A 13514-nucleotide genomic window follows, 5' to 3' on the forward strand; every position below is an offset into this window, starting at 1 on the left:
GATCTCCTGAATCTAGGCTACTGCACTGCAGTGAAGGACAAAATGGAACAATCCTGGCGAACTAGTAACACAGACCCCTCTTTGAATGTGACAGAAAGGCTATGATCACAGTGACACAACGCCCCCCCCCCCCCATCGGAGGGATTAATTCACTCATCCGTGCATATCTGTCTCCTATGCTTTGTAGGACACTGTGTCTATCGAAGCAGCAGGTGGGCCAAACCAACATCTCTCTCGTTAGGCTGCCCCCAGCGGAGATGGCCATGTGTGCCTGCCCTGCCCTGCTGTTTGGGAAGGTGCACTGGGAGTGGCGGGGTGGCAGAGAGTTAGTGTGGGCCAGAGCATGAAATTGCTTTATTGGGGTGGGTTAGTGTGGCCAAGCAAGGGCAGGCTGGCTGGGGGCCTGAGGGGCCAGAGGGTGCATATCATCACAGCACAGCAGAGTATTTAAACATGCCGGTCAGGCCGGCCATTCATCTGCTCACAAATGTGTTTACATCTCGTCGCACCTCCACTGCTTAATGATGTACCTACAGTATAACCTAACTATAATATAGTAAAACGGTTAAATGGACAATGCTGCTGTCTCTTGTTCTCAGTCAATTCATTAACCACTAAGTCCTATATAGTTTGTTGAACAACAAATAGAGAAAATACAAGCTCAGTGCGTTGCACACTGTGAGATCTGCCGTTTTCCCTCTTTCTGATAATGTGAATATTTATAAAAACGTTTCACCTGAAGTAACACCAGAGATGTACTGTTGCTGCAACCAGCATGTTACTATGAGCGACACCCTCGTAAGGTCGTTGGCCCACCTGATGTCATTTGAGGTTTTATCTCATCTTATGGCTCACCTCCTCTGAGCACAAGCACGTGGACCTCGCTGCCGACCGCCAGGTCCTTGAGGATATCCACCACCTGGGAGTGGCTGAGCGTCTGCACGTTCTGCCTGTTGATCTCCTTGATGACGTCGCCCTTCAGCAGGCCACGGCACCACTGGGCGTCCAGGATCATCTTCACTTTCTGGCCCAGCGGGCAGTCGGCGATGGCGAAGCCGAACCCTCCGGGCCCCTTCACTAGGGGCACGCTCACCAGCTCTGGCTGTAACAGAGTCATGGGCTCGGGGGCTCCCGGGGCGTGGGGGTGAGGATGGTGGTGCATTTGATGATGGCGCCCCCCGTTGGTCATCATGGCCGGCACCACCGCTGCGGCGGCCTGCCTCGAGAGGGTTCCCCCGTCGGTGTAGTGGTGGTCCCGGTGGGTGGAGGCGGAGGGGGAGGGGGACGCCTCCTTGGAGTTGCCGGCCTCTGCCGAGGCATCATCGCTGCTGCCGGTGTCCTCGGGCAGTGGGTAGCCCCGACAGAGGACCATGTCCACGTACTGGTTGACTGGAATGGCTTGGAACATCTGCACCACGTCGGCATGCGTCTTCCCCAGCACACAGTTCCCGTTGATGTCCACGATCACGTCACCTGAGAGGAGCGAGGAATCAGTTTTATAGTTAGCGCATTGATTCTCAGCCTTTTCCATTGCAAGGACGCCCAGTTTGATATGCATTTGATAAAGAATTGTATCTCTCGGACCCCAATCTACTGTACCCTGTAATGTCCTCAGTGTGTATTTAACTCTGAGTGTGCAGTGTGCAAATTATATCAAATAGATTTAGTTCCATTTGTACTCTCTCAGAGTTATAGACCCATAAGGGTCCATTTGGACCCCTGGTGGTCCCTAGACCGACATTGAGAAACAGTGGCTTTAGTGGACAAGAAAATAATGGTGAATCGGAAGATCGGCAGTTTGAACGTCTTCTCGCTTGGTCTATGTGTCGAAGTGTCTCTGAGCAAGACACTTAACCCCTAACAGCTCCCCATCCCCAGTGTGCTCATCAGAGCCATCTGAGCAGCCATCTGCTGGGTGAATTGAGAACAGTAATTTCCCCTCCCCCGTAGACCCTGATTTACATATAGATTTACACGTAGTACTCTAGAAAATGATGATGACTTGGACAAGGACACATACAGCCAGTCAATGGGAAATTATTGCCGTTCAACAGCAGAGTGACCTGCGGAGCTGAATAGACAGGCTTGCGGAGATGGGAGTGATGGGTGTGGAGCAGCCATTCATTTCACAACGGTGAGCATTCAGTGTGCAGCGCGCCACGGAAATGACACATTGAAAAAAAGTAGTACCTGAACACAAAAGTAGAAGATGCCCAGGGAAAGGGCTGTTTGTTTGTCACTGCAGTGCTTTTAAACGTCCCCAATGGAATTCATGTTTTAGATCAATGAAATCCCGAAAGGCTGAGGGAGATTCACTGAATAAGTGCACAGTAAAATACTCTGTTAAATCTATCCTATTTGTAACTCAGCCACATCAGCCACATCAATGCAGAAAGAGAGAGAAAGAGAGCAGAAGTGAGGGAGTGAATGACTGTGAGATATAGATAGATAGAGAGAGAGATAGAGTTGGTAATCATCGAACTGAAAGCGAGAGGTCACTGACCCGCAGTTCTCTACTTCTGCCTTACATCCCCCTATGAGGAGGAAGGTGGTGTTATCATTGACCTGGCTGAGATAGGCCAGAATGGCTGGTGGCTGGTGGGCTCAATGTGCCCTGTGGGGGATTTACTCAACCTACACAGTCAATTCCCTAACAAACACAGCAAAATTTTGCAGTCTGTAAATTAGCTCCACATGCCGCCACTTCACAACCATGGCTACACACACAAAAATAATGCCGCCTCTCTGGTAACTAAGCAAACACAAAACATTGAAATCTTTGATTGTGAGCAGGGCAGATTTTCAAGTACTTTCAGGAACCACACAAAGGCTGATGCTGTGTTTTAGTTGCAGGATGTATAGGTGGTTGCACGCCGCACTTCGTGTCTAAAATAGCAGATCTACAGTACAAGTCGCAGCACGACTCGTCGTGAGCTTGAAGATCAGCAATTTTCGATGCGCAACACGGGCATGCAACTAAATATAAAACACCCTTAACCACTTGATCCAGAGCATCCCTACTCTGGGGGGAATATTCACCAAACGTAGCCGATCTACAAGCTTGTAGATGATATTTTTGGCGAAGAGATGTGGTGTAGAGAGAAACAAGTGGTCCAAGTACAGTTGCAATTCAGGTCTAGATGGTTTAAATGGTTAACTTGAGATTGTCTTAGAGATGCAATGTCCAGATCCAGTAAGGCAGTGGTTCTCAAAGTAGAGTCCGGGGACCCCCAGGGGTCCTTGAGGGGGTTCCAGGGGTCCCAAGCCAAATGATTGATTGTTAGGAACCAAATGGGCCCTGAAGTGTCTGCAACCCTGAGAGCGTACAAATGGAACCAAATGGACCCTGAAGTGTCTGTAACTCTGAGAGAGAACAAATGGAACCAAATGGACCCTAATGGGTCCATTTGGTTCCATTTGTACTCTCTCAGAGTTCAATTAACACTGATGATACTACAATGCAGATTGGGGGGGTCCCAGAGATTAAAATTGTATCAAATGGGGGTCCGTGGGGCAAAAAGTTCCATTCAGCTCAGTAGTCATGAATACGAAAAGGAACCCACTGCTTGCTATTATTATCCAATGAAAATAAAATACATTACGTTTTTATATTATTCTATCAATTACCCTTCCACTCAAGGGGAATGAAACAATGAAAACAATCACTCTCTCTCCGCTTCCAGCTTGGTGTTCATTCCTAGTAATAGCACCGATGTGGCTCTTAAAATGTGCAATGCAATCAATATTCCTCTTATGTGGATCCCACGGCACTTTAGCAACAGTGATTCATATCACTACCATTGCCACACATGTGATCACGTCTTCATATATGCACTAAAAGGAAATTTACGGAGCCACTAACATGCAAGGGTGACAAGCCCCAGTGCGTTTATAGGAAGCATATTGGGGTAGATATATATCGCATACAGGTCTATTCAATTCAGAATATATGGGTATGCTGTAGATAACTGTAGATAAGCAGTCTCATAATGCTCTGTCTAATATATGGCTCCCCATAATATCTGGACACCCACCATAAACAGAACACGCACATCCATTATTGATGGAAGTCACTTACAGTTGGGGGCAGAGCTGCGTAGCTCATAAACATTCGTCCTTGTTTGATCAAGCACTGCGACATTCACAGGAAAGCGCATGTTTGGTTTGTTTGCCTTTTTGGTGCCCTGTAAATGATTGTTTGCATACGCACAGCATGCATCTGCAGCAGCCTTTGGGAGTGTAATAATTAACACCAAACCTAAGAAGCGTTGAACCAAAGGGCGCATGTTGGTGCAAACATAAAGTTAAAATGTATGGCCCTTACGGGTCCACACTACATATTTTACTGTGTATACACAGTACAATGTTATTTTATCCATTTGTAACTCCCGGAGTTACAAATGAACCAAACGGAACTAAATCTGAGAATAAATGAATTGAACACTGAGGATTTTACTGTGTATAACATATGTGGGTTAATTGTGGGACGGATACCTGAGGCAATCTTGTTGTCGTGTGCGGCAGGCCCGTCTGGGAGGACGTTCTTGACCTGGAGGAACTCGTCTGCCCGGTCTCCACCGATGATGGTGAACCCGAAGCCCTGGGGGCTCTTCCTCAGCGCCGTCTGCAGGATGGAGCCCTGCAGCTGACTCGGGTCCCGTGTGAAACCCCGCACCCCTACGCCTGACTCCTCTGGTGTGAATGGATAGAAGTAGACATGAGGAAGAGAGGAGGGGGGGGGGTAGGTAGTAAGTGACAGAGAGAGGAGAGGAGAGGAGAGAGAGAGAGAGAGAGAGACAGAGACAGAGACAGAGACAGAGACAGAGAGAGAGAGAGAGAGAGAGAGAGAGAGAGCACAGTGGAAAGAACAAGAGAACAGGAGGGATGAGTCATTAATGTGTAATTATTGTGATCTCGGAACGTTAAATTGTCCTCGTTAACAATCTTACTCACATTATCTGTATTTTGCTCTTGCAATAAATATTAATCATTGTATTGGATTGGAGTTTTATGAATGAAATGGGATGCGATCATTTTTCATCCATTGCTAGGCTGAACGTTAAAGGAGTAGTTCACCCAAAAAATGACTTATTTTCTTATTTTCTCCTACCGGAAATGCAGCCGGACATCAAATTATTGGCGTATCTCCATGAATTCAAGGCTTCATGAGGTGTGTAATTGATAGAAAATAAGTCATTTTTTGGGTGAACTACTCCTTTAAGTGAAGCCGTAGCAGTGTTGCATGGCATACTGCCATGATGACCTGTTCATGTTATTTTGCCACGTCGCCTGAAGAGGGGTGGTCTGGTGGATTTTTGTGTCATTCTTGTGTTTCAAGTTAAAATTAAAAACTGTGCAAGTGTGCGTAGAGTGCATGAGTTAGGAGTGAGTTCCAGAAACTGAAATGTGCAAACTGTTGCACATAATGTGTTCCGTCGTCAATCATCACTGCGCTAGCACGTGCATAACACAAGTCTTCTCTTCTGGGGGTCCATGGTACAAAACATTTTCAGATGGGGGGTCTGCGGCCAAATGCATATCATTTTGTTTTTTTTGGCACGAAAAAGTCTGATAACTATTGATTTAGAAGGCATTTGTAGAATCAGCCTCAGGTCTTAATGGGTTAAAGAACGCACGCACACACACACACACACACACACACACACACACACACACACACACACACACACACACACACACACACACACACACACACACACACACACACACACACACACACACACACACACACTAAATGTGCAAAGAGTACAGACATAGTTAATAGGACAAGAGATAACTGAGGAATCACACCTGGTTCTGCATATTATGTGTGTGGAGGAAAAAGAGTGGGAGAGAGAAGTACAGTAAGATAAATAGAGAGTAAATTCAATGTTATGCTTCATTTTATACTCGCAGAAAATCAGAAAAGCAGATGCGACGCACTGTGAGCTTGTACATCGGGTATTTTCAGTGAGTGACACCGTCATATGTTGAAGTATGAACGGGGCTTCATTGGCTTGCCCTGCCCTGTGGCGTGGCACTGTAAGAATGTGGGTTACGGGCTGCGTCCCTGCACACAGTGGGCCTCTCTGTTCCCACACTGATAGAGTGGGGGGGGATCAATCTCATTAGTTACTGTGAAGATAGAAACCCCCCCCCCCATAATAACTTGCAAAGTGTCATGGGATTGTGATTTGCATAATTGTTCGGCAAATTGGCTGATGAACATGACCGCTCTCGCTGAGGATTAAGTCTAGAATGATTAACATGACATCCAGGCTGTGCTGGTGTCAGAGAGAGGGTTCCTAGATTGGTTCTATGTAAATATATTTCCTCTAAATAAGTATAAGGAATAATAAGTAAGCGGGCACACAGGGAGAAAGATGCGATGTGCTCCTTGACAAGTCCACGTGCATATTGTGTATGTGTGTGCACTCCATTCTGGGATTAAAGTCTCGTCAGACTGTGAATGATCACTTAAGGCCTTCGCCGCCTTTGTTAACGCCACACAATGTCAAGTGCCACTCACTGCCTCCCCTTGCCGTGATAGAGGCAATGTGGACGGAGGTGATGGAGGGAGGGCTGGAGAAGCGAGTGTGTGTGCGTGTGGGGTGGTGGGGTGTGATGTGATGGTGGCTGCGGGTGCAAGCGACGCAATCCGCGGCTATGTTTACACAGGCTTGATTAAGCCAAGGGCCCACAAAGGGACAGTCTGTTTTTCTCCGGGGCGACGTGATTATGTGAAAATGTCAGCGGGGATTGTCAGCACTGTAATTATGGCTGAGCGGAGTGTGGGCGCTGTGATGTGATGTGCTGCACTTCTCCGCTCTTCTCCTCCTCCTCTCGGCTCTGCGGCGTTCTCTTGGAGGTCAGGGTCGCCAGCCCTGTCACAACAGCATTTAGAAGCCCGCCTTGGGCCCCCCCCTCCCTCCTCCTGTCACACCACCATTAGCCATTCATTCTCATCAAACAAGGCTGGTGGGGTACATAACGGACAAACAGCAGTGGGGGGTAGGGGATCATCATCATCATCCCCAGACCCCAGAGACGCTGAGCTATGAGGCAGGACCGCTCTGTCCAAAGGGTGTCTGGAATAAAGAGGCTGGTCTGAATACTAATCTCTTAATGAGCTCTGTGTGCGTGTGTGTGCGCGCGCGTGTGTGTGTGTGTATGTGTGTGTGTGTGTAACAATCACGAGTGAGCTTACTCATGTTACTGCAATCCTCTACACGACCCAGTAACTGTTTGAGCACAGCATGCCGGTTGCTCAGACCTGTGCAGAGGTGATAGGCCTGCGGGAGGCATCAGCAACAAGTGACAGTGAGCGATCCAAAATGTAATTTGAAATCATATAGGTCAAATTTGACCAATTTAATACATAAATAAATGAAATCGTTCTCATATCTTGCTTGCAACACATCGCTCTCTCTCCCTATCTGCCTGAGTTCTGGAGAGACCTTTAAACCGGCCTGAATGACAGAGCTGGCAAAGGGAGGCTTTTGCAAAGAAAGGGAGAATGAGAGCCCCTCCCCACTTCATAGTTGTCAAACGAATTCTGCCGCCCAGCGAAGCGCTGCTCCATTATTCAAATTGAATATCATTGCTGCAAAGACTACAGGCTGTTTGTCAGAAGCATGTCAACTGTTGGAGCATTCATTCTCCAGAGTCATACATCTCAGCCTGTGGTACATTATGGAAGTGCCCCAGTGTTTGGTTAATGCATCTACTAAAATAACCTTGTTATTCAGCAGTTTTGTTTATTTTCCCTCCCCATAGGTAAGCAACAACTAAAGCACAATGCTGGAACCTGTTATCCATACGCCTGAGCTCCTGTGTCCATTCCTCATAACACGGAGAAGAAGGAGAGCGAAAAACACAAGAAGAATGTCGCTGTCAGAAAGTCTGCCAAGCTAGAACATGAGGAATGGCAATCTGCAATCTGTTGACACTAGACCCAGAGTGGAACCGTTTACATTCAAATTACTTATGAACCTTTAACGGGAATAAAACCGGACAAGATTTAAGTATAAATCCCTCCTTACTAGAACCTGCTGTAAGAGTAAGCTATCTTGCTAGCATAATCCCCCAGCACCCTCTGCCAATTTGTAAATATTGCCATGTTGAATAGTGCATGCATGTTGAACAAGTTAAAACAAACTGCTGCCATCTTTGAGAGCTTGAGTTCTTTATTGCGAGGATTTTTGTTTTTTTAAGCCAATCGTGATCTAATCCAACTATATCCTGAATTCACAGCTTGGGTACAGAAATTATGAATAAGGTGCCAGTGTAACTAATAAATTACAGTAGTTGCAGTATGTTTCGAACTTAAATGGTCAAGAGAGGACTGGGTACACAAATACAATATTTCACTTTCCATTCATTCCAGGTCATCTTTGAGCGGAACAATTTGAAATTGATGATTTGAATAAATCTGATCGGTGTCCATTAGGGGGTAAACCCCAATAATGAATGTGATGTCTGCAACGAGACTCAACAGCAGTGTCTTCTAGAAGAAGCACCCTCCTCCAACTCCTCCTCTTACTCCTGATGAGGGCTTGGGCTTGTGGGAGGGACTTACCCATAGAGGTATAATATAACTAGAGGGCGGATTGCCCCGCCCCCAGCTATCATTTCAATGAATGTGCTCAGTGGCGTTTTGAAGCACCCGGAAGCCTGCCGGAAGTAGAATTATTGAGACGTTTTTGGGGACACCATAGAGTTATGAGCATGCGCACTAGTGTCCTTTTTGCGTCCTACGGCAGCCCGTGCGCCAAGCAATGAACGCGAGATATTTATCAAATACACTCGAGATGCATATTTATATGTAAATGCATATGTATTTATGTATAATATGTTTACATATTTATATTTATATATATAAATATCTCTCAGTATGTTTTGCTCGTGCATGTATTTCTCCCCGCCTGCAGTTCCAGATTTGGCCACTGGGGTGGCGGCTTCAATGTTTCTCAGCAACTCTGGGGGCTTGGACTTACCCGAGGGAGCGGCCGTCAGCTGCAGTTCAGCAGTGGGCGTGTCCACACTCTGCTTCCTCTTAGCCTCCAAGACTGGATTCTCAAACTGGGTCTTCTGGTTGATGTGGCTGCAGTCGAGTGGAGATGGTGGAAACAGAACTTGAGTAACAGCACATGAACAACCCATAAAAGTCCATACAAATTCTGATTATGTGTAGCTGATCTTTTTACCTGACATTACTTATGGTCTGCAATCTATTCATGGTGCATTCACACCACGCTTACTCATTCAGCTGATGTTGCCGCACTGAGATTGACTACTGTGGGTCTAAAATGACATCTAATGCTTCTGGTCTTGCATTAATCTTGTGGGTATTAAGCCTCGACCGAAACTGACTCTTTGGTCTCCCGTGACGAGGCTCGTCGACAGTGCTGATGCCTATCTTTGCTGCGCATGCAAACCTCTGATTTGACTGCCTGGGGTGTGAGGTAACCTAAGCTGGGCGGGCAGCGTGAGAGATGGCACACACAGGCGAACTGGCTCCAAAGCCTCCCAACAGTGTGTAAACCGCTGACCCGAGCCCTGTGGCGAGTACACATGAAGATGGGATTTACAACCCGTCTAAACTAACAGGACAAGAGTGTTACAGAATGAGTGTACGCTTTCAATACTCTGTCTTGTAATACTACTTGTTTTATCGAATCCAAAAAGAATAAATAAAAAAGCTGTTGAAGGTTCGCCGTCTAGAAATGGGTCTGTGGTTCTAGGGCTGATCTCACAAACCAAAGGACAGATCAGCGCCAAATTTCTTGTCCACGCTGCCTGTAGGCCAAAGAAGCAGCTCCCTGCATGTTATATATTTGCCAGACCCAGGGGGTCGGCCTACATGAGGCTTTGTCTGTCCCCGTTTCGTCCATACATGGGCATAAAAGGGACCGGTCTGTCCCTTTCGTCCATACATGGGCATAATATATATATTTTTTAAAGCATTTAACAGAGTTCGGCCCGCTACACATCCCTCACACTTTGTTGCACCGCAAATCTGACCGATATGCCCATATATGGAGATCTCTGTATCCGTCACTCCATGTCCTATGCCCATATATGGGCATGCACCCTTTTGTGCCCATATATGGAGCTGACTGATTTGTTTGCGCCTGATGCCATGATGACACACTGAGGTTAGACAAAACACTCCATATTTGGGCAATGCTGCATTGAGAACTCCTTATATGGTTATGGCTGAGTCATAGTGACATGAGTGTGATGACGTGGACTGCCGGCCCGCCAATTAGCCAATCTTAATATAGATATCTAAATGTACAGCATGATTCCATCAGCATGCCCTTAGGTGATGAATCATGATTTCATTCACCTGTGTGATTCCCATAGCTCCTGTTCTTCCACAAGCAGGTGTTTGTCATTACAGTGACACTGTTGGTTCTGCTAGTCTGTGTCTGCTAATCAAATGTTCTTGTTTAAAACTTAAACAGTAGTACACATTTGAGGTGAGAAATAGACAATGCAGTAACATAAACGTGCTTCAATCAGCACTGCCCCTCTCTCTCTTTCTCCCTCATGCTGCGCGAGACAGAGCTGCAGTCAGAGCCGTGATGGCTCTGGCTGCTGTTATCCCATCGATCCCATAGGCCGAGGGGACTGAACTGTCGGTCGAGACTGTGATTGGTTGAGGCACAACACGCCTCCGTTTCAGAGGAAAACGTAGCAAAAAAGTTAGCAAAAAAGACATTTCATGACGTCTTCAATATTATACTGGAAGTCATTGGCGGTTGGATCAGGCTAAATCATTCGTACTGAAGTGATGTTATACTACTGATGTAATAGTACCGGCGTCATAGATTACTAACGTCAAAGACTGGTGACATGAAGTCCGAGATCCACATCTCCATGCCATGCCACTAGACTCTTATTTTCGTACATACTCAGTCTACTGTTGTCAGATGAGCGAGAGTACCCCAACCATCACTTAATACAGTCTCAAATGCATACTTAAAAACAGCCTGCGCCGAGTCAGCAGAACGTGCCTGCTGTTTGCTCTGCAGCTGCTAGATTGGAATTCTTGTTTCCCTCTACTGTACCTCTACCTACCCATCTCTTGCTACCCAGAGAGAGACAGCACACCAGACTTAAGCCTAATTTATACTTTGTCTCACAATGCTGTGAGACATATAAATTAGGCTTTACGTGGCTGATCCAAGGGAGGGTAGCTCAGTGACATCACGCTGCTCCAGTTTAACTGTCATACACGGTTGTGGCGGCAACCCACTGTTTTAAAAGGCACCGACGCTGAATCAGCCTCATGCTGAGCAATGCTGACGGTACAGGTGTGTTTGTGCTTGCGTGTATTCAAGAAAAAAGGACTGTTTCTGTTTGTGCCTTTGTCACAAATGACTAAATTCATTCTCATCCAATATGGACAGATAAACACAGTACTCTCTCTCTGTGTCCTCTGTCTCACTTGCTCCGTCTCTCTTTTTCTTTCTCGTCCCTTGACTGCCACGCCTCCTGTTTTGTGCTCCAGGAATAATTGTGACATTGTGTTGCACTGCAAAACACATTTCTGCTGTTCATTCAAAAAAAAAAAACTTGGCAGACAAGGGACTCAGCAACCAGAGGAAAGCCAGCTCCTCTTCATGACCTCCTTGCATAAACAGGCAAGCCTGATTTCCTTCTGCCTGCGGGGATGGACAGGGCTTGGTGTCTTTTTCTCTTTCTCTCTCGCTCCACTTCTCTTTGTCTTTGTCCACACAGTAATGGGAATCAAACAAAACATTGTTCTCTCGTTTTGTTTCTGATCAGAATGGGATTCCTCCATTGCTCATGCTTCACATGCTCCCTGGAGGCCATACTGGGTCAACTAACTTTCCAAGTTGCATCCTCTTCATTCCTCTCTCTCATACCCATATGCGCGTGCATGCACGTATACATGAAAACACATACACACCCACAAACGGACCAGAAAGAGGCTACAGCCCCCATGTGGCATCTACATAACACCTCTTTGCAGCACCATGGGGAAATAGAAACAATAGCTATCAGCATAATACCACCACCACCACATGTTCTACAAGTCCTCTGAGTCTTAGCAGCTTCTCATTTATCATGTCATAAGTAACCTACTGTATACTGTAGCTACCTGCTTAACTCATTCACTGCCACAATTATTGCTGGCCGCGTTTGCCCACTGCCAGATATTTTTAATTGAAAAAAAAAAAGTACTCAGGAGCAGAGATACAGAATTTTTAAGTTTTAAGTTAACAAGGAAGTGGATGGGAGTCTAAAATTACGTTTTTTACGTCAGTGGCAGTATTGGTAAACGGGAATAATTACGTCAATTACGTCAGAGGCAGTGAATGAGTCTATCGGTATGGCAGCATTATACTGTAGCTACAGCATAGCCTCTGTTAACTGTATGCAGCATCCCATTCACATTAAACACACAAACGTGTGTTTAATGTGTCATGTCTGCATAGTAAAATCCTCAGTGTTACTTTATCCATTTGTAACTCCTCGAATGTACAAATATAACCAAATGGACCTGTAAGAGTTGATTAACACTGAGGCTCTTACCGAGTAGTGAACTGTAGTGCAAAGTCCTGAATGAAGCGATCGATGCTAACAGATCAAAAGCATTTTTCTTTAACCCAGTATCTCTCTAACATCGCATATAAGCTGTAGGCCTGCGGGTTCCCCCTCCGGGCAGCAAGAGAAGAATACTCACTCCACGTAGTAGACGCCGTACTGGGGGTCCTCAATCTTCTCCCAGCCGTAGGGCAGCTCTGCGGAGACAGCAGAGAGAGGAAGAGGCACATGCAAAATTACAATGGCCGCTGGAGAAGCGCTACAAAGACTACTGCCCCACCCGCACCAGGGCGCGTTGCGTATGCTCGACACACACACCTACAGTACATTACAGCACAAGTACAGGAACTGCACAGGTCTGCTTTTATTCACTGCAATGTTTAGGGGCTTAACACAAGCTATGGCGGATGAAAGAGAAGGGTGGGGTGGGATGCTGGGGTTGTTATAGCCTCCCTGGAAAATAATAGGCTATCCTCCGTGGGGAGTGTGTGTGTGTGTGTGTGTGAGTACGTGTATGTACAGTATGTGTGTGGAATCCGCAGGCATTTGCTGTTGTGTGACGAACACACACGGCGCAGAGGGGATCTTTCCGCGAGACGGGGCCTGCAGAATTGCCTTTCTGAGATGCTGTGGTGATGAGCTCTCGGCATGTGTCCCAGAAGCTATTAGGGGGAGAAGGTGGGGGCCGGGCTGCGAGAGGTTTGCGCTGTGTCACTGGCACTGCTGTGACCGGACCTGTTCAGCTGTTTAATGGCTGTCTGCTAGTGAGCACTTCCTCCAGAGAGGCAGGGGGAACACTCTGCCCACTGTATAGTGGGGGGTATGTGTTTGTGCCTGAGCACAAACACATACGCTCCACTATACAGTGGGCAGAGTGTGTGTACGAGTGGCGGGGACTGAGTGGTGTGGTGCTGAGTGGAGTGTCTCAGGGCATA

The 13514-nt window shown here is 46.7% G+C and overlaps 1 protein-coding gene across 1 annotated transcript in view; it reads right to left on the reverse strand.

The window, feature by feature from the left end:
* The window catches only part of magi3a (membrane associated guanylate kinase, WW and PDZ domain containing 3a), a 147352-nt gene that overhangs the window by 22987 nt on the left and 110851 nt on the right, over positions 1-13514 (reverse strand). Inside the window, exons 7-10 of the mRNA XM_080445724.1 lie at positions 12719-12776; positions 8997-9103; positions 4495-4692; positions 856-1473 (exon numbers count right to left, since the gene is read on the reverse strand). Coding sequence (XP_080301850.1) covers positions 856-1473; positions 4495-4692; positions 8997-9103; positions 12719-12776 — 981 coding nt within the window. The remainder of the gene's footprint in view (positions 1-855; positions 1474-4494; positions 4693-8996; positions 9104-12718; positions 12777-13514) is intronic.

Source organism: Gymnoscopelus braueri (genome assembly GCF_963280865.1).
Source record: "Gymnoscopelus braueri genome assembly, chromosome: 12".
NCBI lineage: Eukaryota > Metazoa > Chordata > Actinopteri > Myctophiformes > Myctophidae > Gymnoscopelus > Gymnoscopelus braueri.